At 42.1% G+C, this 24,577-nt stretch overlaps 2 protein-coding genes across 2 annotated transcripts in view; both read right to left on the reverse strand.

Moving 5' to 3' along the window:
* Positions 1-17,606: 17,606 nt before the first annotated feature.
* On the reverse strand, positions 17,607-19,137 carry KCNJ11 (potassium inwardly rectifying channel subfamily J member 11). The gene has a single exon (XM_062494535.1). The coding sequence runs from the start codon at positions 18,798-18,800 to the stop codon at positions 17,607-17,609; it is 1,194 nt and encodes a 397-aa protein (XP_062350519.1). The 5' UTR covers positions 18,801-19,137.
* Positions 19,138-24,223: 5,086 nt separating this feature from the next.
* Positions 24,224-24,577, reverse strand: part of ABCC8 (ATP binding cassette subfamily C member 8) — a 73,570-nt gene continuing 73,216 nt past the window's right edge. The window contains exon 39 of the mRNA XM_062495819.1: positions 24,224-24,361. Coding sequence (XP_062351803.1) covers positions 24,224-24,361 — 138 coding nt within the window. The remainder of the gene's footprint in view (positions 24,362-24,577) is intronic.

Genomic DNA, 24,577 nt, shown 5'->3' on the forward strand with positions numbered 1-24,577 from the left:
TCATCAGACCTGGGCATATTCATGTTCTCCACACAATGCAGCAGAACTCAGTGCCAGGACAGATTAGGTTTCCTTACAGATTTTAGCCTGTTGTCTTGTTGCATTTCCTTCATTTATACCATGCATCTTAACTTATTTTACCTTTTCTTTCTGTTCTTTATGCAAATAGATGATATTTTCAGTTTGCAAAAACAATGTTTCCACTGTTTGTCATTTCTGTGCAATCTAGCAACAGTTTGATTTTGTCTTTGTCTGGAGACTAAAATATCTTTCAACAGCCTCATCTGGTTGCAAAGAGCCCAGACAGTTAGAGCTACATGAACTTTTTCTGGGCACAGCCCTGGCTTTGGGGTTGTGGCCTGATAATGGGTAACAGGGTGAGGAAGGAAACAAAGAGGGAATTATTCAAATGTCATGCTAAAGGCAAGGGTAAAACCTATTGTGTTTTCCCCACCCCACATGAAAGTTTACAGAGGGCAAATGATACAGCCACGGATGTTTTAGAAATTCAAGGACTGAAACCTTCGGTGTGAAGGCATTGCTACCATACAAGTCATTGCTTCAGGCTACTTCTGCCTCCTAAGATACCATTAAATGTCATGATGGCTTTGGAATGTAATGTTCAAGCTTCAATTTCAGTGCAGTGCAGCCTCTTACATTTGATGCTAAAGTCCTAACTCTGCTGTTGGCAACTGTCCCCCTTATCTCATGTACTCGGAAACATTCAGAGTTTTGTAAAGAATTGTTGTAACTATAACCACAGAGAAATAAGGGACTGGAATACCAGGGGCACAAATGCTTATGCCCATATTCTGCTTTTCATTTAGGAGGTGATTACAACAAAACTGTATCTAACTTTATACAGAGACCAGTTCCACCACAAAGATGCAGAGATTCAGTTTTGTACTTGGCTGAGATTTTGGAGAACAAAGGGGTAAAATTTGGTTAATGTTGTACAAATTCATATCTCTGGTGCAATATATGTAAAAAGAAAAAAAAAAAAGCCCCACTCTGTACTTTGTATAGATTAGTTTTTAACTGGATTAAACTGAAACTCAGCACAGTGACAGAGGTTTAATGTTTTATTTTCAGTGGGTGGGCAAGAGCTGGGTTTGTATTCATAGAATCAGAGTGGCCTGGGTTGGAAGGAGCCTTAAAGCTCATCTTGTTCCAAGTCCCCTGCCATGGGCAGGGACACTTTTCCCAGGAACAGATTGCTCGGAGCCCCATCCAATCTGGCCTTGAACACTTCCTGGGACGTGGAGTCCGCAACTTCTCTGGGCACCCTGTACCAGAGCCTCACCACCCTCACAGCAAAAAATTTCTTCCTAATATTTAACCTAAAACCTAATCTAATCCTTCCCTGTTCAGTTTGAAGCCCTTTCCCCCTTGTCCTGTCACTCCATGTCCTTGTGGAAAGTCTCTCTCCATCTTTCTCATAGGTTCCCCTCGGGTACTGAAAGGCCACAGTGTTAGGTCACCCCAAAGCCTCCTTAGGAGTCCTTCCTGTTTGCCCTCCACTTCTTGCTTTCTGGAAAGAAGCGAATTAAGTAAGATATAAGAGATCTTGTGTTCTTCCCTGGCACCAGCTGCCTCACTCCAGTATTCACTAGTTAGATATTTGAATGCTGTTTTCTATATTCGAAAGAATACAAACCAAACTAATTAAAATCCTACTGTCCCACAGCATTACAAACTCATAACACCACCCCATACTTCCCTGACTTGTTCACGTTCAAAACAGAAATCCCAAGGAAGGTGAAGCACCCATGGGCTTAGTAAAACATTTTTCTATGGGTTGCATTCTATGCTTAGATTTTGTATTTGTAGTCAGGTGTTTGCCACTTGAGGATATGAGAATGGCTGGGGCAAGGTGTCTCTTGGCATCCACAGGATGTGGTGCCATATCCAGCCATGTTAAATTTGTCCATCTTTCCCTCTTGTATCTGGGTTAGGAAAAATACGATGTATGGTAGGGTTTTGTACAGCAATGAAGCTTTAAACTAGGTAGGGCTTGTCCTTTGGTGATTTATGCAAAAGTAGATAGCAGATCCCAAGAGCTATCCCTAAGGTTGGTCCCAATTGTACCAAGGCTGTGAAATGAGACTTCCATCTGAAAACTGCAACACTGACTATAGTTTAGTTACATTTTTAAAAATGAGTTATTTTTACATAATGAGAAAGGAGGGAATGAGTTTGAGTCCTATTATTTGTGCATCCGCAGACAGCAGATGTCAAAACTATCTACAGTTACCCTAATGTTTCCCAATGCCTTAAAAGCTACAAGTGCCAGAATCAGGTTGTATCCAATAGTAACAGTTTTTAGAATCATAGTATCAAAAAACTGTGCTAAATAACACCCTACCTACTGTGTGGTAAAGTACAGTATCAGTGAAGGAAAATAATTTTTCAGCAATAACTTAGTTTCTAAACCCGGTGTATTTTTCAGTGACAAAGGCAGGGATAGAGCAGCACACGAGAACTGACCTCTCCATTCTTTGCCCCTTTTCCATCAATTCAAGCAGCTGTTAGTCTGAGTGACTGCCCAGCAGTTGCTGCTCAGTCCCCGTGCAAACAATTTGTATTTACTCAAACGTGTATTTCCTTAAACACATAATAGCTCACAGCTGGTTTCTCCCCACAAGCTGCCCCCAGAGCCATTTCTGTGCTAAAGGAGGTGCCAGTGCATACAATGCAGCTTTCCCCCCAGTATCTCATTTCACACCCTCTCTCACTATCTTATCATTGCTGTTAATAGTACTCTGAGAAGAGGGCTTTCCATTTTTGTGCTCCCTGTCACCAGGGACATAGCAGAAAGTGGGATGGAGGCACAGGCAGCCCTCCTAGCTCCACTGTGGTGCTCATTCCAGGCTATCCCAATTCACAAACACAGGGCCCACCTAGGAGGAGAGAATGAATTGTTCAGCCATGGAGCTGAGCCCTGGGCAAAACTCCTGTGCAGGGAATTTCCATTCACGGGGAGGCAGTGCCCACTGCAGCAGCCCTGAGCAGAGTTCCTGAGCCCACGCCAGTCCCACAGGCTGTGCAGACAGTGCCAGTGCTTTTAGTACCGAGGAGACGTGATCCAACATCTGTTAGAACACAGGAGGTTTTCTCACCTAACAAGCAACACAGAGTTGCACACCATTTCCTCACTAGAGGGAGTCTTAAGACAAGGATTGCTGAGCCCTCTCCTGAGCTAATTAAGAAGCGGTGTGGTGGCATAATAAAACAGGATGCTGAAAATAGAATGATCCTTCAAAAGCCAAACAACAGCAGCTGCCATATCTCAAAAAGGGCATTTGTTTTTTTTTCCCTTGCACAGAAACACATTTCTTACATTATGCTGTTTCCTTTTGAAAGAGAGCCTGAAAGTGCAAATGAGCACTAAGCTAATGATGGTCTTCCTGAATTGACAACTCTGTACCAGGCTTCATCTCCAAGCACAGTACACCACAACTGGGGAACAGCATGAGGTTTAGTTGGTATTTAAAACCCCAAGATACTGACCATGAAAAGCATTTTACATTTACAGCTTGAAACCACAGTGTTAGAGTAGGATCCTACACATTATGGAAACCAAAACAGGCAGCACCTGTACTTTTTCTGGAGGAAACAAGATTATACACATGGTCACTCCTGAGGCTGCTCAAGAAACAGCTTCTTTGGAGGCAGATGCAAGTTATTTTTTTGCCCTCAGCAATTCTAAAGGTAAAAATTGCATATATTAAAGCATCTTAGGAAAGTGTGACCACCAACAAACAGGAAAGAAAACTCATAAAAATCATCCTGCTAAATATGAAAACTCAGATCGAAGAGTAAGGAGTTGCCATCCAGGCACACCTTAAATTTATGAGTAGTTTCCTTTTATCCCTAGTTTAATTGTCCATGTTCAGTGTCATGTTGCTCACTGCATATAAAGCCATGACACGATTTCAACTTTGATAGCTGTATAATTCTTAAAAACCCTTTCTATGCTTTTTTACTTTTGAACTAGAGGAAAGTTAAGTGCTGCAAATACTAATTTGTGTTCACTGAGTATAATATAAGAAGGAACTTAAGAAATCACATAAGCTATTAATAGTCTACCTGTATTTTAACTTCCTACTTTGTTTTCAGACAAGAAAAATAACCAGCCTGTTATCCATCCTCATAAGTAGCTTTAGTTCAATCTACAGGTAATGACAGCATCACCATAACAGTCTTTATTAATTTCTCTATTAATTATTTACGGATCCCAAGTTTCACTTCAGTTGGCTTAGTCTTTGGATTAGCAGCTGCTTGTCTTCCTCTTGGGCTGAGCTTTCCTGTACATCCAGCACTATCAGCCACATCAGTGGCTTTCAGTGTCCAAATTTCAATTCTGTCTGTATTACAGTTTCCACACTGAAAACTGCTCCTGCAGATGAATTTATTCTGAGGCTAATGGGAAGGATGAATGACTGCAGCCAGCACTGGAATACTCCTTAACTTGGGGTACTTGATTTCACCCCAGCTCCCAAAAACAACACTCACACTCCAGTACTCCCTTTCTACTCCCACACTCCTTTACTTTTTACTTAAAAGCAAAAAGTTTTCCTTTGGTTCCTTGGCAGCTGCAGTTGGGCTGGAGATTGCAAAGCCATCTGTGCCTGACGTGGCACTGCAGACCCAGGACCTGCCAGCTCATGCATGCTCCATCACAGCTCAGCTTTCAGTCTAGACGTGTCCTAAGCATTTCAGATGTTTCCTGGGCTCCACAGGACAAAGCCAGGGTGGCACCAAGTGTACACAAAGCATTTTTAAAAATTTAAAACCAAAACAAAACCCCGGACAAATAAAAGCCCCTCAAAAACATATTGCAACATAGTAGTTATGAAACATGGGGAAGAACTGTGCTGGGACTAGAGGCAGTGCATTCACATCCTGCCATAAATGACTGGCTGAATAGATGCAGTTTCTCCCAAAAAACAGCTAATGTACATCCTCCTGCTCATGCCTGATGCACAGGTGTCATCAGTAGAACTTCAAAGTGATACCTTCTGACTGCTTGATGACATGGTTTCTTTATTATTAAACTGTGACAAACTTATGCATCTAAATAACCCTTTCACAAACAAATTCACAGAGAACAAACTTGGGAGGCTGCCTGGCTGTAGCTGACTCTCAGTCACATACCTGGCAACACTGGTGGACTAAGAGCTATTTAAATAATTGCAGCTTTTCCATTAAGAGAGTGTAATTGCACACTTTAAAGGAATAAGGCAGTAAAACACTTTAATGCACTTATCACAGTCTAGTATCTAAACTTCTGTAAAGTGAAGAACTGACTCACGTTTATGAGTCGAAAAAGTAAAAAGCAAACTCCAGCTTATTTTAGTCAGGCACTTGCACAGTGTAAATGCAGCTCACTTCCCACATAGCTCCTCAAGGCTGCCCAGAAGCTGAGCAGGCTGTCCCACTCTTGGGGTAAGTGTGTATCCACAGACAAAGGTATCCTTTTCTCCTTACAGCTCCTCAAAAAGCCGCATTGTTCAAAGGAAGCACAGAAAAGAAGCCTATGGAAGGAGCTGTTCTGAATCATGAGCTTGTGGGCTTTCATCCCAAACCATTACTGCTACAACATTTTATCTGAAGTATTCACAAGAGAGGAAGACACACATTTTCCTCTGACACACAAAGCAGCGCTGTGGGAGAAGACAAAGCAATTCTGCTAAAGAATCAGGAGAACCTGAAAGCTTTTCACTTTCAAGCACTCATAGAGGACAAGGAAATTTTTGTGCACTGTTGGTCACAGCCACTGGATCTCCCTAACCAGGAAAAGCAAACACATCTTGGGTATTTCTCCAGAGGAATTTAACATCTGCACTGGGTGCAATCATAAACCCCATCCTTCCCCAACCCTCTTCTTTTTGCCTGTGCTCTGGGCTTCCAGCATGGGTTCCTCTGGGGGTCATGGTGCTCAGTGTCTGAGAGAGGAGGACACCCTCAATCAGCACCTTACTGCGCTCTCTTGTCTTGACAAAAACTGTATAAATCTGGTGATTTGCTTTTTTAACCCCACCAGAGCTAGATGCAGTGCAGTGCTTAGTGGACATGCCAGCTGCTGTGAAGGTTCTTCAACTTGCCCAGCCTGTTCCTTCTTTTCTGAAGGAATTGAACTCTTTAGGCAAAAAGATGACAAGTAGCTCTCCAAAGGATCCTCTGCAGATCCTGAAGTTAAAGACAAAAATTTTTGACTTGCTGCTGGAGACAAACCTGCATTGCAAAGACAACCAAATTCCATTTTCACAACTCCACAGACAGCTCATTTCTGATGCTGTACCCTCAAAGGTTACTGCAAGGAAATCCTCTCCATTTGCAAGGTGATTCTCTTATCCTGTGTCCTTTGGGCAGTGTGTTTATGCTTTTGTCTTTGGTCCACTTGAAAACATCTGGAGAGGACACACTGCCTTTAAAGCCATGCTAGCTCTGCCATGAGTCAAATTGGCCCCAGGTCTGCCCTGGAGGGAGGTCAGGACAGCTGTGCCCTGCATGTCCAGCTTTAGAAGCACTGACATGCCAGAAATAGAGAGTTTTGAGAGGGCTGGACCTGAGGAGCAACACAAGTACTGCTCCTGATTAGATTTCACAGGATTTGTCACAAACTATCTTAATAAAGTATTTAGAAAAAAACCCAAATAGAATCCCACACAGACCTGATTGTCCCACTATGAGACATCTACAGACCACTGCACTTGCAAACCAACACATAAAAAAAAGAAAAATGTAGATCTAAATCTAGCCTGAGGGGTAGATTAAGTTCAGAAAACAGAGCTAGCCTGGTAATTTCAAAGTGTCCATGCCATCTGTATTCCTGTCTACCTTACTGAAAATCAGAGGGCCTTATCCACTGAACAATGGTTTACTTATCTTTGAAGGTTTTAAGAAACTCTTACAAGGGGAAAAAAAAAAAAAAAAGAATAGCTCTTTGAGTTTGTGAAGTCCTGAGGAAGCATATTTTAATAGGATGACACTGACCAAGAGAAAATAAATTGATTATTCCTCCTGCAGCAGGGAGGCCACCTGTACTTTGCAATTCCTAAGTTTTAAAATTGTGCTGGCATAGCTGTTTCAATGACATGAGAAGGACTAGCAAGGAGAAGCTGGGAACTTCATAAGCCAGGGAAAATAAAATATGTAATTACATGGTACATTTGTTACAGAAGCCTTGTAGTTGGAGAAGTACTAAATTAATATAAATAAATGCATTTTCATAGCCAGAGGACTAAAGGTTAGTTGTGTTTTAGCTGTCAAAAGAACATTACTTTTCATATTTCTTACTGAGACTGAATTCTTCTTGTTTCCTTTATAAATAACCAAATATATAAATATCAAGAGATAAATAATCAAGTTTCTTTGACCTCCTTTTCACATCTTTATCTGCTTATCTAGAAGTAGGAAATACTCTATAGTTTTTCTGTGTGCAGAGACTAAGTGGTTTTTGACCTAAGGAGATTAAAATTCAGTGGCTATTGGAGGAAGATATCAGTGTCAGACAAGAGCTACTGGGCCACTCAGGCAAATGCTTCTACCTTTATTCTGTGCTTCAGATGACACTACAGCGTTCATATTTGTCAAAAAATAAAGCTCCTTTCAAAGTAATACACAAAGCCTGGAGAAACCTATTTAAAAAGGGGGATATTTCTGAGGTTCTCAGGCATGTAAAATAAATCTCTGGTGTTCTCTCACTGGAAGGGCAGTACAGAGCACTGTTTGATGCAATTTGTAGGGGACAATAATTTTGTTTCAGTTGTAGAGATTCATTTGGGTCAGGAGGGTGTAACTCATGAGTCACTGTGCAAGAACTGTTCAGCCCAGGAGACCCTAGCTGCAGCTTTTCTATCAAATTAATCCATGCAGTTCTCCACAAGATCTATTCACTTGGAATGTTATTTTTGTTATTGAGAGTCCCTAAAAAAGCTCCAACAAACTATAAACAAAGCCTTTGTATAAACAAAGGCTGAATTTTACTTGGGTTTCTTTCTTTGCTTGAATTGTTTTATTTCAAGTGAGTGAAGAATGTTATATCCCTCACTATGAAATGCTGAAAGGAAAGTGGTTGGGGAAAATAAATAAAAGCCACAAATTGAGTTCTGTTATCTTTAATCCTGTCATTCCACCACCAATTTGCTTTCCATGAGGCCATATCTGACAGGAACAATTTCTCTTCCCTTCTCCCCTCTCAACCACAAGATGTAATTTCATATTTACCCTGCTGTAAAATCCTAGAGGCTACAAAGCTGTATAGATTTTGCTTTTCATACTTGAGGACTAGCATCAAACCTCAGTCTGGGGTTAACTCCTTAACTAGTTTGTCCTCAAACTAGAAATCTTCTCCTTTTTCTGCAGCAAAGTAACAGAAAGTTTTAGTTGGTAGATGATGGTGACTGGGCTGAAAACAGCCTGCTCAAGTCAAGTGCTTAATTTTTTTTCCACCTCTCTCTGAGGAAATATTTTCCTCAACCAGCTGGGGGAGGGACTGCTTGAATCTGTTTCCTAGAGGGACCCCATTCAGAGCTTTTCTCCCAAATTTTCCCTAAACCAGGACACTATCACAGTGATAGGAGCCATGCTTTGATCTTATTCCTGCTGCCAGGAAAAAAAAAAAAAACTTTAAAAACAGCCTTTTAAGAATGAGCAACATTTCTCCCTTTTAATATATCCGTGTGACACACTTTGTATATACAGATGTGAGTGCAGTGTCTCACTGAGCACCCAAACATTCTTTTGCTCTGGTACAACTCTTTCCTCTACAATAAATCACCCTTGGCTTAGTGTCCCAGGAGTATTTTACTGCAGCAGCTTTTTAAAGGAAGACTTCCTCTCTTGCTTTAACAAAGTCTTCTGTCGTCTCCATGAGATGAGAAATTTCTACACAAACCACAGTCAACAGGACTGTGTGTCTTGGACTTTCCATATCAAATTTTGTACCTGGTAACATCAAACATGTTTAGGACAAGCCTATCAAGTCACTCTTGCAAATGGTATTATTTTATTATAATTTGTTACCTCTTAGCAGTTAGTTTGAATTTGGGCAGTAGGTTTGCAGACGCTCAAGCTTGAATAAAGGAATGAGTCCCCACAAAGTTATTAAAGGTATTGGAGTTTTACCTGAAGGAGATCATGTCTTTAAGCAAGTATTTCTGTATGTCAGAAAATGGTGGAAATTTTCAAAATGTTCCACCCCACTGTGGCAATGAATGAGCTGTAGCTACAAAGTAAACTTCAAAAACAAACTAACAAAACTTTGCACCTCTAACTCCTCAAGTAAAACCTCTCAACAATTACTGCTCAGTATTTTTAAATTTATTTAAACTGTTTCAGGAAAATGAATGAAATGTGAGTGCCAGCACACCATTTTAGCCAGGCATTCTCTGAACCACATCCAGACTTCTTTAAGCCAGTAGGATGACATGTGTTGAATTTAGCACACTTTGGAGCAGTTTCCCTGAGAGTCAACGTGATAAGCAACAATCACTGAATGCTGAGTAATGAGAACATTGCTAAAATTTTGTGGACTTGGGTAAATTGGGAAAAACTTTTAAATGTGAGATTGTGGATTTTTCTATGGATACACTAACTCCCTTCACGACAGGTCAGTATAAGAACATTATTATTACAATTTACTTAATTCCTACTTCCTGTAGAAGAAGCTAAGGGGGCTGCTAAGAAACTGCATTACTAAACAGCAAGTCAAAGGCACATAAAGTGTCTATAGTTTCAGAACAGAACAAAACTGTAAAGGCCATTCTGCTAATACCACCCCTGAGCACAATCCTCAGGCAAACCTCACTGGAACATATGATAAATGACAGGAGTCAGCAGCTGCTTGGCCCTGTACTGGCTACAGAACTCCAGGATTGGGATCAGCAACATACATGTGGAATGGGAAGAAAGAGGCAGAATCTGTATTATCCATCACCACCACAAGTTGTCTCCAGGTTAATACAAATAGTTTTTAAACCAAGCTGGTTTTTGGTGTTTTTTTTTTTTCTTTTGTTTTTTTTTTTTTTTTCATACGAAAGTCAGCTGAAGGTAAGGAATCTTTGGCAGTCTGGAGAGGTGCAGAGATAAAGACAAGGGTTTTGAACACACAAGTTGCACACTGGGTCTGCTCAAGGCCAAGTCCAAACAATAGGCATGATGTAGCAGAGAGTCTTACATTTATAGTTGTCTCTTCAGGTAATTATTTAACATTACAGGACATCAGTGAAATGTAGAATTTATAGTTTTAATAGCAAAACACAAACCACTCAGCCATAATGTGACACATTTTTGGAGCAGATATGCTGCCAAAACATTTATTCACTTCCCTCTGAAAAAAGAAAATACAAAGTCCTGGTCCATCCAGCCAATAAGCAGTTCCCACTTTGGAGATAAAGGTTCATTGCTGAACATTCAAAGGCTACTGTGATGTGATACTTTGGTTCTGGTTGTGTGGAAGGAATAGAAAATGGATGAGTTTAGTTATAGGGTTTAAGGGACTAATCCCATTTGAGAAAAAAGTAAAAATAAATAGTAGATGAGGATAGGTCTGATTTAGCCTTCTATACAACTTGTAAAAAGCAAATAGAGTGAAGAATGCAGGTTCAGATGTGAGTTCCTTACTGAAGACAAGACTTTTGAGGAAACAAGTTCTAAAATTTGACTTAGCTCCATTAGTAAAGAAAATAGATGCTTCCGTGAATACAGAGCTACACGTAAGTGTAGAAACACTTGTGATGCCATTGAAATACCTTAAGTGGTAGTATTGTAACTTAAGAGTTCTGACCATGGGTCACAGGGCTATGGCATGCTAGGGAACTGTTAATTCTATTTTTCTCCTAAAACAGAGCACAACAGAAGTGACACGCTTTTCAGGCTACATACAATAATGAGCAAAGAAAGCAGAGACAAAGAGTTAAATTAATAGCAACTTTGGTGTAATTTAAAAAAGGAAATCTGAAAGAACAACCTTTCAAACCAAATACCACTGTCAAGCATCCATTTAGTAAAGCAGGTGGCTTCTAATTGTAGAATATCCAGGCAACACTTGATAGAAGAAAACCTGTGAGAAAGTAACAGCTACTTCCTACAAAGTGATTTCTAAAGACAGATATTGACTTTAGAAAAAAATGTTTGTTTACTGTTTATAACTTAAATAAGAATTTTTCATCATTTAACACAGAGAAGCTGCTCTCTGGGCACTCCAAAATCCATACAATTTGTGAGAGTATCACTCTGATCTTGCTCATCTCACTGTTAGTTTTCTCCACCTACCCCATGAAAGAAACATCACCTTGCTAATTTTTATCCCTCAAGCTGTAAAGCTAAAGTAGAACTAAGAACTTTATTGTGCCCATTACCATAAGCATACACTCACCAGAAGACAGTGAGAACTTATAATCAAAGAAGAGCTGAGGTTGGAAAAAAACCTCAAGACCAGCAAGTCCAGCTGTTAGCTCAGCACTGCCAACTCCAACGCTAAACCAGGTCAGTCAGCAACACATCCACACAGCTTTTAAACACTTCCCTGGACAGCCTTTTCAAATGCCTGAGCACCCTTTCAGTGAAGAAAATGTCCCTAATATCCAACCTAAACTGCCCCTGGCAAAACTTGAGCCCATTTGCTCTTATCCTGTTTCTTGCTACTTGAGAAAAAGACCAACACTCACCTCACTACAACCACCCTACATGCACATGGCAAGAACATGACATTAAATGAGCAAAGTCAAATGCCTTAGCAAAAAGGATTATATAATATGTACGAGGGCCATATCCTTTCAAGTTTGAGAAAAGGAAATAAAGCAAGATTTTTACTCACAAGGCAAAGGAAGAAGTTCCTAGGAGATGCTGAAGCTGAGAAATAACATCACTACTGCAGCAAAGGCCCCAGCAGAGGTTATTTGAGTCAGCTGCCAACCTTATTAACCTAACAATTCCCAGCCCTAAGAGGGAAATACTGATGCTTATGAAGTCCCTGGCAATCCTTCTTGGATTTGAAGGCCCAGGATTTAAAATGGGAACTGGAGCTGAAATTCACTGAAGTTGAGGGTTCCTGTTGCTGGCACTGATGCTCACTCTTAATTTCAGTGTTTCACTGCCACTCAAGAATAATATTATTGTGAATAAAACAATACTGGCATTTATATCCTGTGTGCCCCTCCCAGACAGAGAGCAAAGGCAAAACTTATTAGCAAGTATTCACTTAAAGCAGTGAATGAACAGGGAAGAGCTAGAGGAGGAAAAGGGGGGCAGCCCTGCTCCCAGTGAGGGAAGAGAGGACAAGTTTGTCTGTGGGACCACTGTCACAAGGCACCCCCAGGCCCCTCCAGTTCTGATGGGATTGCCATTTAATGCTGCTCTGCTCTGCAGGGAGGGGCTGGACAGGAAACCTCACAGGGTGGTGTCACCTGCACTTAAACTCCTGAGTGAGGCATGCAAAAAGGTCAACAGGGGCAAGTGGGCAAGGGGCGGAGAGGGGCTGCAGGTTCTGATTTTCGAAAATTCTGTTTAAACTGAGTCATTGCCCTGTGATGAAAGTCGTGCTATAAATTAAAACAGAAGCATAAGCCAGAAGAACATGCAGCATATTCTGCAGGCACCCCGCAGCGCTCAGAGCAGGACAGAGCAGTATCTGCAGCCTCTCAAGAATGTCTTCTGCTCTTTTAATAGTTCTCCTTAGTGGGGTGTGGAGGTTTGTATCATGTATCTTTCTCCCCTTGCTGAATCAAAAATAGTGCACTGAGTCACTGGTTACAGGCAGTCCCCAGCCATGCTGAGCACATGTCCTTGTGCCTGCTGGGGTCCAGCTCCCCCACATCTCCTTCCCCAAGGCTCTTCTCACCTCCAGCAGCACCTCTGCTCCAGTAAGAGCTACAGGGAGGTGAAAATCCCTCCCTCTGTTGCAGCACGTGCTTCCGGCAGGTTGGATCCAAAAATAAACTGAAATGAGTGGGAATTTCTCTGCTGCTTTCCAGGATGCTCAGATCAGGGCTGTCGGGTTGGAGAGGTCCACCTTGGAATGGGGCAGCTGGCCCTGGATGAATGAAGTTCCATATGGGAACATGCCCTGCAAAGAGCACTTACCCTGTCCCATTTTTAGTGGGAATGCCAGTGTGATATTGCATGGGGAGAGGGAAAAGGTGCAACCAGGGAGCCTCAAATACAGTGATTTTGAACCTTAACCTCTTCTCCTTAACCCTATTCTCAAGTGCTAAAACATTCTCCCTTCTACTCAGACCTGCAAAATGAACAACAGGGAGCATAAAACCACAAGTGTTTGTCAATATTCCTAAGAACAGATATTTCCATGCTTTGTACACATAATCGCTGTGGAAGTTGTAAGCTTAGAAATTTCACAGAAGTTTTTGGGTTTCTAGTATTTGTTTTAAGTTTGTATTTTATCCCCCAAAGCATCCTTGTGCTTTGCGCTCACCAGTATGTGCTAGCACACCTACAAGAATTACCTTCAGGGGTGACTGAGGTACAAGGAGTGGAAAAGGAAGGAAAGCATGGAGAAATAAATTGAGTTTTCCAAGAGCTGTTAATTACTCGTTAGTTTGATATCATTAACTATTAATACCTAACTAACCACAAGGGTCAGACCCCAACAAGTCCTCCTAGCAGTGCTTCCAGCAGGGCTCTGCTGTGACTCGTACCTTGCTCAACAAGCAGCAATATTTACCCACTGGGCAAATTGAGCAATGCTGATTGTGCCCAGCCTGCAGTCTTGCTTACAGGGCAGCCTGGATTTTGACATTGACCCTGTTGCCAATCTGTGCTAGCATGTAGACCTTGGCCTTGTTAAAGACTCTCATTCCAGCCTCTCATTTCTGCTTTTTTTTCTCTGATCTCTCAACTCAGCATCACCACACCTTTGCTGGTGCTTCAAATTAAAATAGTTTATTACTGCTTGACATTGTCTTCAAACTGTGTAACTTGTGGATTTTAAATGTATTTATCTTGTATCCCTGACTCTCTTTTCCCTTATAATGCCATCTCTTGAGTTCACTTCTGGCTTGTATCTATTTTTTAGGAACATGTCCTGCTGAAGTACACTGCTGTAACACTGTACTTATCATGTGCCTTGGCGGATAAAGAAAGTCAGACCTTGTTATAATCTAATTTTGTATACATATGTTTTGATTTCATTAGGAAATGCAACGTGAACTGAGATGCCCAGTGGCTCACTGGCAGCCACTACAAGTATTTTAAGTGGTCTGCAGTTTCCCTTTCTGATCACCCAGCTCTGTGATCCTTCTCTCCATCCAAGCAGCTCCACAAACTCCAATTTGAAAGCACTGAACAGTGAGAACCTGGGAGTACAAACTGATAATAGTCTCCTGGAGCACACAAAAGGCAATTCCACTGACTCAGCTGGTTCTGCCACAGCCAGAACTCATCACTCTGGGCTTCCTACTTGTATCCATGTCTACACCTCAGCCAGGGCAAGCCCTGAGCAGGTGATGCAGCCTCCAGCTTCCCTCCCACCACTTTCTGTGCTGAGGACTCGTGGGAGCCCCAGCTCTCCTCAGCAGGATCCAAACTGTGGTACCACCTACAGAAAAGCAGGAGTAGGCTGAGAAAGAAAGTTCAAAAGCCCACTCACTTCTGAGTTCAGCTATGGAAAACTGTGTTTGCTCACTGCTAAGAATGAGGACTTTTCTGTGTTAAATGATAGCACTGATGCCTTCTGCAGAGCCTTCCCACTGAGAATGGGGGTGGTCAGGACAATTTTAAGGACAATTTCAGATACCTGTGCTCCTAAATACTTAATAAATGACAAAATGAAAGGATTCCCAAAAGGAAGTAATATCCTTAGTACACTCATCTTCCTTGTTTTGCCCCCAAAATGCTTCTGAATATTTTAAATGGTAAAAGAATGGAAGGATTTTATATCACAACAATCCCTAGATTCAAAATCACCGGCTTTGATTCAAATAATTCACTATGGTGACTTTAACAGCACAAATCCTGCCTTCCTCGTAATACTATGATGCCTCTTTTCTGCAAGACTTCAGAAAAAATCAGGCAGATTTTTGAAAAAGAAGTGACACATAAGATGGTCCTGACAGCAGCCCAGTGAACAGAAGCTGTTTCTTCCCATCTTTTCCCTCCCATCTCACAGGGAACAAAGAGAATTTTCCACCTCTCAGCTTCACTGATTTCCCCGAGGCGAAAAGAAGCTCGCATCAGTTCCTGAAAATAGTTGCATGGTATTGCTGCTGAAACTGCTTCACATTTAGGTCAAATCTGGAGAAGAGCTTTAAATCTCAACCAGAGCTGAAGCAGATTTATGAGAGAACTTTAAGGTGCATCTTAAGTATTGAAATAAGGCACTGAGGAGACTCATAGGGAGGCCAAAGATTTCAAGCCACCCGAAAGCCAACTAATATTTTATGTATGACTCTTGTGAGAACAGAGCAGTGATTTTGTGGCAAGTAGTAAAGAACAATGAACTTTCAAAGGAGCAGAAGCCTGGGAAATTCAGGGAGCCCCATTGTAAGTGTCCTCTGACAGGCAATGGGAGACAGGGGCAGTAAAAAAGGGAAAGCCAGAAAATAATGTGACAATGATTTTGTCTTACAAAAGAAATTTAATCATGTAAGGCATTTAATCATGCCCTGTTTTAAAAAACTGCGCAGTGAGGGGGTTATGATTACAAATATAAAATGTGCCTTCTCAAATTCTCTTTGCTGACTACCTGCTAATGCTAGTTTTACTGTCATTTTGTTGTGAAACTCATTTCACATTCTCAGAGCTGTTCACAGAATAATATAGGTGTATTGGGGATTTGGAAGCTGGGCAGGCATTTATTCCTCTAACTGGATTCTGATAATGCTTCATAAAACCGAAATACATAAACAACAAAAACATAACAAATATTTTTTTCACTTTAACCCAATAATTGATTTCACCCAAACGTTGATTGTTTTATTATAGATGCCTGAAAATATTCCATAGTCACTATGGAAGTTTTCTTACCCTTTTGAATGAGTTTGTCATATAGTTACCCTGACAAGGCATCAGAAATTTACCATATTATTGCCAACACAAACAATTTTAGGTGCCTGTTGTGAACTACAGAACACACAAGACTTGATACTGGATCCTCCTTGAATAATTAATTATGTTTAAAGTAAGTTGGTGCCACTCTGTGCTTGTGCAGCCAGCTGTGGGATCAGTTCTGTGATGCTTCTTTAGGTTTCATATAGACACTATGTGTTTTTGCACCTGGGTGGCAGTTTGCCCTGTAGCTAATACTGGTGCCATCTCCTAATAACCCTGTGTAGAAATAAACTTGCTGCTGTTACCAAGAACTCCAGAGTGTGGATTTGCAGGGGTGAGAGAAGGAGGATCATTCCTGTTGGCACTGTGGGACCGAGAGAGTGAACATGGCTCCTTCATGTTTGCTGGCAAATGACAGATCTTGGATTCAGCTAAAAACCAAGGCAGGCACCAGCTGCAGAGGGAGGTCAGGATGAGATTGGAAAGGGAATTGTTTCCTCAGCAGCAGTAATGTTTTTGACACAGCATCCCAGAAGCGACCACGCTGTATTGTACACCCCTCCTTCTCCTAAGCTCAAAATACCTTGGTTTCTTTTGCAAAAGTGAAAGGAGTAAAAGGTTTTCCCTACTGCATGCAGATATATTTTCAGCATCCAGCACTGTCCTTTCATTCAAAATATGTAATTCTATTTTTATTCCCTGATTATCTAGCAGAATTCACCGTGACCCAAGGGAGAGGTTAATTTTTGTACTGAATATCCTGTTGCTGTGTGGCCTGGAGAGAGGGAATGTTGCTTCTCTTTGTTTCAAAATAAAATGCAGATTTTTTTTTTCCTATTTATAATTAATTTCAACCGTATATTATCTGCTACTCCTTTTAAAGGCAAAGCATTGCTTACTCTCAGAAATGTACAGTACAAAAAGGTATTCCTGAATGTTTTATTTTGGAAGTGTAAAGGCCTTTAAAATAAACAGAAGTAAATATTCAAATACATTTTGTACTGCATGTGGTAGGAGTGGCTCAATACAACACAATATGAATTATGCAAATCCAGCAGTTAATTTCTTTGAGACATACAGTATAATATAGAGACACTTCCAGATCTGGTCTTGTGTCATTGCCTGACCCTTTTTTTATCATTTAAATCCAGCCCACATTATTAATTATTAATTTTTTATTTTGCTATATTGATTGTTCAAGTTAGGGAAAAAACCACCAGTTAAAAACTACTGATTTGCAAACATTGCAAGACCCTAAAAACTGCAATCTCTGAGGATAAATATACACTTATCTTTTGAGAAAATGTGTCATTACCTGCAGTTGAATCAACGCAGAATGATCGTGCAATTAAATAGTCTGAATTGAATTTTAAAGCTGCAGACCCCGATTTTCCCTACTCCTAGTTCTGCTTGAAATCTCTCACACCTTTAAAAAAATATAATTAGCTTTGGATTTCCCCACAATAAATAACACCAGAACATACCTTGTGCTACCAACCTGAATTTTAAAAAACAGTAAGAGGCCACCTCAGTGTTTTGAGTTCATGAGATCTTTCAGACACAAAGCCCTAACATTGTCTCCCAGACAGAAGGCATCAGGAAGGCTCTTCGCTTATGGTAAACTTGGGCTTTAGCTTGACAGACCTTTTCCTTATTGTGCCTTTAGGGGACAGTGGCATGGTGTCTATGATGCTCTTGTCCTCCTCCAGCTGCCTGGCAGTGCACGAGGGGGTGGGCACTTTCACCGTGTTGCCAAACTTCGAGTAGTCCACCGAGTATCGCCCATCCTCCTCCGCCACGATGGGCACAAACCTTTGACCCCAGAGGATTTCATCCGCCAGGTAGGAGGTTCTGGCCTGGGTGGTGATGCCGGTGGTCTCCACCACCCCTTCCAAGATGACGATGATCTCCAGGTCCTCGTGGTGGTGAAGGTTCATGGGGGAGATGTCGTAGAGGGGGCTGTTCTTGTCTATCACGTGGTAGATGATGAGCGGGGAGACGAGGAAGATGCTGTTGCCCCCCACGGGGTTCTCCATCTGGATGTCGATCTGGTTGAGGGGCACCACCTCCCCCTCCAGGCTGGCGGTCTTCTTCACCACCTGCATACGGATGGTGGCACTGATGATCATGCTCTTGCGGAGGTCGCCCACGCGCAGCATGAAGCAGAGCCTGCCCTCCCGCAGGGCGATCACCGCGTGCTTGCTGAAGATGAGGGTCTCGGCCCGGCGGTGAGCCTGCGACGTCTTCATGAAGATGCAGCCCAGCATGATGGCGTTGATCACCAGCCCCACGATGTTCTGCACGATCAGCACCAGGATGGCGGCCGGGCACTCCTCCGTCACCATGCGCCCCCCGAAGCCGATGGTCACCTGCACCTCGATGGAGAAGAGGAAGGCGGAGGTGAAGGAGTGGATGCTGGTCACGCAGGGCACGAAGGCGGCCGCCGCCCCCTCCGCGGGGTCCCTCTGCAGCCGCGTGCTGTGGTCCAGGTCGCCGTGGGCGAAGGCGATGAGCCACCAGACCATGCCGAAGAGCAGCCAGCTGCAGAGGAAGGACATGGTGAAGATGAGCAGCGTGTGCGGCCACTTGAGGTCCACCAGCGTGGTGAAGACATCCTGCAGGAAGCGCCCCTGCTCGCGGATGTTCTTATGGGCCACGTTGCAGGCGCCGTTCTTGCCCACGAAGCGCGCCCGCCTCTCCCGCGCGCGGTACCGGGCGTGATCCGGCACATCCTCGGCCAGCCGGGTCAGCACGTACTCCTCGGGGATGATCCCCTTCCTGGAGAGCATGGCCCCGGGCGGCGGGGCCGCGCAGCCCCGGGCTGTGCGCGTCTCTCTGCCGGAGCCGTGTGAGCGCCGCGGGCTCGGGGGCGCGGCCGCGCCCGGCGCCGAGCGGGGAGCGGGGAGCGCCGCAGCCGGCCCGGAGCGCTCCCCGCCGCAGCTGCGGCTGGGGGCGTTTCTTTACCTTTTCACCCTCCTTTCCGTTTTTTTTTTTTTGTTTTTTTTTTTCTTTTCTTCTTCCTCGGGGGGAAGGGTTTCGGGCCGCGGTTTGCACGTAAACATTCGATCCAAGAGGGATATGCTTGCCTTTCATTAACAGAAGCTCCTTTGTGGGATGCCGTGGCTTCATGTCGGGTGATTATTCCGTGAAATGGAACGGGTGGGGTGGGGGGGGAGGTACTGGCCGATTTTAAAAAAGGAATTTGTAATAATAATAATAACAGTAACAATAATGATGATGACATTGATAACAACAACAAAACAACAACAATAGTAATATAACATAATAATAACAACAACAACAACAGTAATAATAAACGCTGAAATTCACCTGCATGTCTTTCGGTAAGTAGGAGGAAAGCATTCAGCTGATAAATCAGGCAGGCAGTGGTAGGAAATTTGCTTGAAGAAGCTGAATCCAAGGATGTAATGGCTAAACAGAGAACTGGAACTAAAAGGGCTCAATCCCACTTAAAATTTTGCCTGAGTTATTTAGAATAAATGGATTTTTTTTTTTTCCCTGCAGAGAGGAGACTGTGAAATGATGTAAGCTGTAGCTGCTCAGGAAAATGTCTGCAGTCCAATCAGCAGCAAAATTGCAAAAAAAAAAAAAAATTAAAAATCTGGATGCAAAGGTTTAACCCCTAGTGACATGACCTTCCAGACTGGCATAAAAATCCTCAGAAAAGGCAACAAAGGGAGGCAGGAAGCTAGAACCTGTTTGGGACACTGGGATAGCTCTGTGGGTATAAATACATACATGGGCATGTCTATAAGGATGTATCCTCCTGGCAAGATGCATTATTTAAAACCATTCTGATGTGGCTTTACTGCTGTGCAAACAGCACTATTCTCACTGATGTGTTTATTTCCACTGGTTTCAATATTTTGTTTTTATTTCAGTTTAGACACCAACACTGTGGAGTTTCTACAGCATCCCAGGATATTCTGGATAAGAGTTTTTTCTTTAGTACCAATGGATTTATGATTATTTATTTATCTTCTAATTGCATAACATGTCCATGGACTTTCCCTTTAGTTTTGGCTCTAAGTGCTTTGGTACACACTGAAACAGCTCTTGGCACTGAGTGCCTGGGCAAGGCAGTTGTCCAGTTGATGTCTGGGAATCAGCCAGCTGGGGTTGAAATTAACTTTCACCACTTACAGCTACTTAAAGCAGCCCACCTAGGGATTTTGGAATCGTAGCTTGAAGTATTCCCTCTGAACAAGCATTATAGGTCTTAAAATTAATTGTTTACTATCGCTTTAGACTATTTCTACTTTTTATGTATGAATAGTGGCATGTCCTTGCACACATCCATTCCTTTTGGAGGGGTCAGTTTCCCAATTTGGTTCATCTTTCTTTCTGCTTTGATAAATAAAGCTAGAAGAGCAACAAGGTGCCCTGGCACGTGGCTGCCAGGCCACTGAGCTTAGCCAAAAGTGTTTCCCCTTTCTCCACATCCCTTCATCTCCTAGACTCTTTTTGCATCCTTGGTGTCAATGGCACTTGAACCTACACTTCTCATTTGTTAACACCATGATTTATATGACTATGTAATTTTTAAAATAGTTTGTTTTGTTTTTAAAACCCACTTTTTTCTTTCTAAACTTGAAAAAACAGAGGAACCCCATAACCCAAAAGGATGAAGTATGCTGAAGTTTTACTTGTCAGATGTGTAGTTCTGCAGCTGATGGCAGGTCCTACTTCCAGCATTTTGCAGTGAACATAAACAGGGTGTACAACACCAGGCAACTCATGGGCAGCATTTTACACCCTGGCAGGCATGGATATAGGGATTCAAGAGGTAGTCCTGATTTTAGTGCCATTTTTCCTTACTCTTTTCCAACCGTGATTTTTATTCTGTACCTTTTCCTCCAGAGGGCGGTACCTCCATAAACGTGGAATGGATAAAAACCTGCAGAGAGGGAGAGGGTTTTCGAGGAAAAGTGAATTCCTGCATCTACTGGTGCTAGGAACGACCCAGGGAGGGTCTTTATAAACACACTCATCACATTGCCTTTAGGAATCCTGAAAGATTCCTAAAGCACTAGAACAATACTTCCTTGTTTCCACTTCTGCAACCACAGTTTCATTTGCCACTTCTTTTGCTTCATATCTGAGCTGAGGCTAAGAGGTGGGATAGCAAAGCAAGTGGCTTCTGCTGGAGAATTTCTAGAGCTGTCTTTATGGATCAACTGACAGATACTTAAAAGAAAAAAGTGACAGATCTTCTGAGTGAGCCAACATATTTGTGTTAAGAGCTGCTGAAAAACATTTGGCTCACAGGAACGAACAATCGCACGGCGTAGTATTGAATCATGAGGGGTAAGTTCTTCCACCCACAAAATAGATTTTATACTTCGAAACTCCCCACCCCATTATTCTAATTTTAATGGCTATCAAACAAGATCTTATGATAACTGTCAAATTAAAATTTAGTTGTTGCCGTGTTATTACTCTGCCTTTAGAAGCCATGTAAAAGTTCAGAGGCTACACAGTGTTAATTAGACAGAAATTAAGCTTCATAAATCACCTTGCAGTACGAGCAGGTCGGCAGAAGAAAAGAGATCAGAGTTGGTTTTGCAAAGCTGCAAGGGGAGGCATGAGCAGAGCCCATGAAGCAGCCATGCTGTGTTTCCTGTCCCCACTAGGACACAGCAATAAACCTTACAAAGTTTTCTGCATAATGGAAGCATTTATTTTCATCTCCATGGACAGCCCTAACATCTTTGGGACTGAGACAAATCCTATCCCGGAAGAAAGCAAAGTCTGGCCTTGGCTTGCACTGTCTTGCAGCCAGTGCAGTGCAGCCCTTTGCTTAGTGATGCCTCAGTGCCACACAAACACATTTGTGAGCCTGATGTAGCAGTGACTGCTGGGCTGCCCTACCTCGTGGCAATGAGGCTGATTGACTTGGATAATATCAGCAAGCCTCACACCACAGAATAATGCTCTTGGGTACTGCTTCTGGTCACTGGTGAGACTCTTAATCCTTGGGAGTTAGGGGCAGGAACTCCCATATAAATGAGACCAGATGAAATGTGCTGAGGAAATGTCCTGTCTGAGTGGCAGCTAAGAGCCTCCTTGTTCACACATATTGATCCAGCAGTGTGCTACCATTAAATAGACAACTAATTGTTGGATAGGAATGAACTAACTCACCCTATTTTCCTGCAATGCTACTTGGGAAATACAAGCCCCATTTAAAATGGAAAGGTATGACACTTGCACTTTTGAGTTACAATTTCTTAATACTGCAAGAGAAAACACAGCCCCCTGAGCAATATGCTGTGTCCTTTCCTCCACTGCATTCCCTTTTCGGTAAGGTTGTCAGAAGCTTGTGGAAGAGGACTGAGTCCAAACTGCAGTGTCAAATCCAAGGCACTTAATGAAAAGCACATGAAACCTGACTTCTCTGCATCTCTCCCCTTACCTTTAGAATCTCTGAGAGCTTCCACAGGCTGCAGAGCCTCTGCAGTGTGAGAGTTTGAGGTGTCCTGCAGAGTGATGTTTTCCTGAGCCTTTATTACAGGATGAGATCCCACCTCAGACCAGTAATGGGAAGCCAGGAGACAGCATGCCCAGTAGCTGTAGCAGAAACCTGCTCTGTGCCCTTCTGCTCCCACTTCCCTTCTCAGCCCTAATGGAAGCCTGGTATCCCAGGGTGAAAAAACACCAAGAGCTCTACAGCCATTCTTCCTTGGACACTGCCCAGGAAACAATTCCCTGGTAGGCAGTGACAGAGCTCATGCCTTTCATCTGCATAACCGTATCCTTCCTCCTGACTCTTACCACTGTTCATTCCACACTCTCCTCTGGTGCCACTTACCTGCCCTTCATTATTGCCCAAATAGCAGCAGGGATATGCTGCAAATACTCTGCTATGGAACTGGTAACACAAACAGCAGTAACAGTTCTTCATTTTCTCTGGCTCTCTGCTGCAATGCTAAAAGTTATGCCTTAAAATATCACGTCCCATGAAGTGTCTTCTTCTAGAAAATAAAGCTTCTAAAATCAGGTTCCAAACTAATTGAGCAGTCTAAAGAGAAAAAAAACCCAAAAAACCCAAAGATAAAGAGCTCTCCTAAGCACTAGACATCCCTCAAATAGGGGAAGTAACAACATAAAAAATGGATGTAAAGGCAAACGATGTAAAAAGAATAAGTGAAAAACTCACTGTAGTCTTGCATTGGGTTATTGACATTTCAACCCTCCATTAATGAAAAAATCCCAGAATGACTGTCATAGGGCAGGGATTAATTTAGCAGGCTGGCTAAATTAGGATAATTTCAGTAGTTAAAAGTTATCACCTCAAGTGTACAGAATGTATTGGTAAGGGTCACAGTACATCTAAAGACAGCATGACAGTGGGTGAAATGTGTGAAACTAGGAGATTACAAGTCAAGCTCTCGTGGCCCTGAGCTGCAGGGAAAGGTTTAATGCTGTTTATTTACCAAACTTGGAGGGATAATTTCCAGATGAATTGGTACATCTGCACTGGTCTGGAAACAGTGTACATTAAACACTGATACTTTACCACAGCCTGCCTCCTCTCAGCTTTTTCACCGTTTGGGAGGGAGTCTGCCTCCATCCTGCTTGGAATCAGTGTAATAGTATTCAATGGGCAGAAAGATGGAATCAGATTGTGATTAATTTCTAGACAGTATTAAATGAGAGTCTAAGGCACAACTCAGGCACTATCAATAAACCACAGTATAAAAAATGTTTTATAGATTTTATATTTAGATATTAAAGCTTTACAGAGTAATTTGACTGAAAGATATACAAGCTCTTGAGAGATACCTTTGGTATATAATTTTTCCTTCTGCATTTGTGAGTCACCAACATTATCTACAGTAGGGCTATGACACATAAAACCATAACATGTTAATAAATGATGGAGTGGGTTGAAAGTTACATAAAAACTCCATGCTGGTTACGTTTCTTTGATGGGTATCCTGTTGTAGTTCACCCATGTAGTTTTTTTAAACTGTATTTCATGATTCTTTGGCAGCAAATACAAAGAAAAGTAGTAGTAGTATACAAAAAAGTAAAGTACAGAGATAATTCATTAATGCTTCAGATGGAAAAAATGGTTCATTTTATTAAAAAAGGAAAAGCTCAATTTATTATGAAATAATATTTATTTACAGGTATTTTACATTTTTAGAAAATAATAAAATTGTATTCTAAAATGCTTTATTTTTTATTACTTATCTGCTTGTACAAAAGAAGCAAAGACACTGTCTTCTTGTTCTAGCAGAACCTCAGGCTTATCATATTCCAAAATAACCCCTCTCTTCATTACAATAACCAAATCCGAATTGAGGATTGTGTGTACACGGTGCTGAAAAACAAATAAACAAAATGCAAGGTCAGTGTATCTCTCTATTCAATATATTCCAGGACAAGACACGCTTCCACAAATTAATTTTCCTATGAAGTTCAAGTTCGATTAAGGTTACTTATCCTCCTAATTTCTGTGTAAGTGCTGCAGATAAATATACAGACCAAGAGCCAGGTGGATACTCAAGTACTAAAAAATACACAGGTACTTGAGTAT

Source organism: Cinclus cinclus, chromosome 6, assembly GCF_963662255.1.
Source record: "Cinclus cinclus chromosome 6, bCinCin1.1, whole genome shotgun sequence".
Taxonomy (NCBI): domain Eukaryota; kingdom Metazoa; phylum Chordata; class Aves; order Passeriformes; family Cinclidae; genus Cinclus; species Cinclus cinclus.

What these genes read in the sequence shown, in the direction of transcription:
- KCNJ11 (XM_062494535.1), bottom strand. Translation starts at nt 18,800, where the DNA reads ATGCTCTCCAGGAAGGGGATCATCCCCGAGGAGTACGTGCTGACCCGG.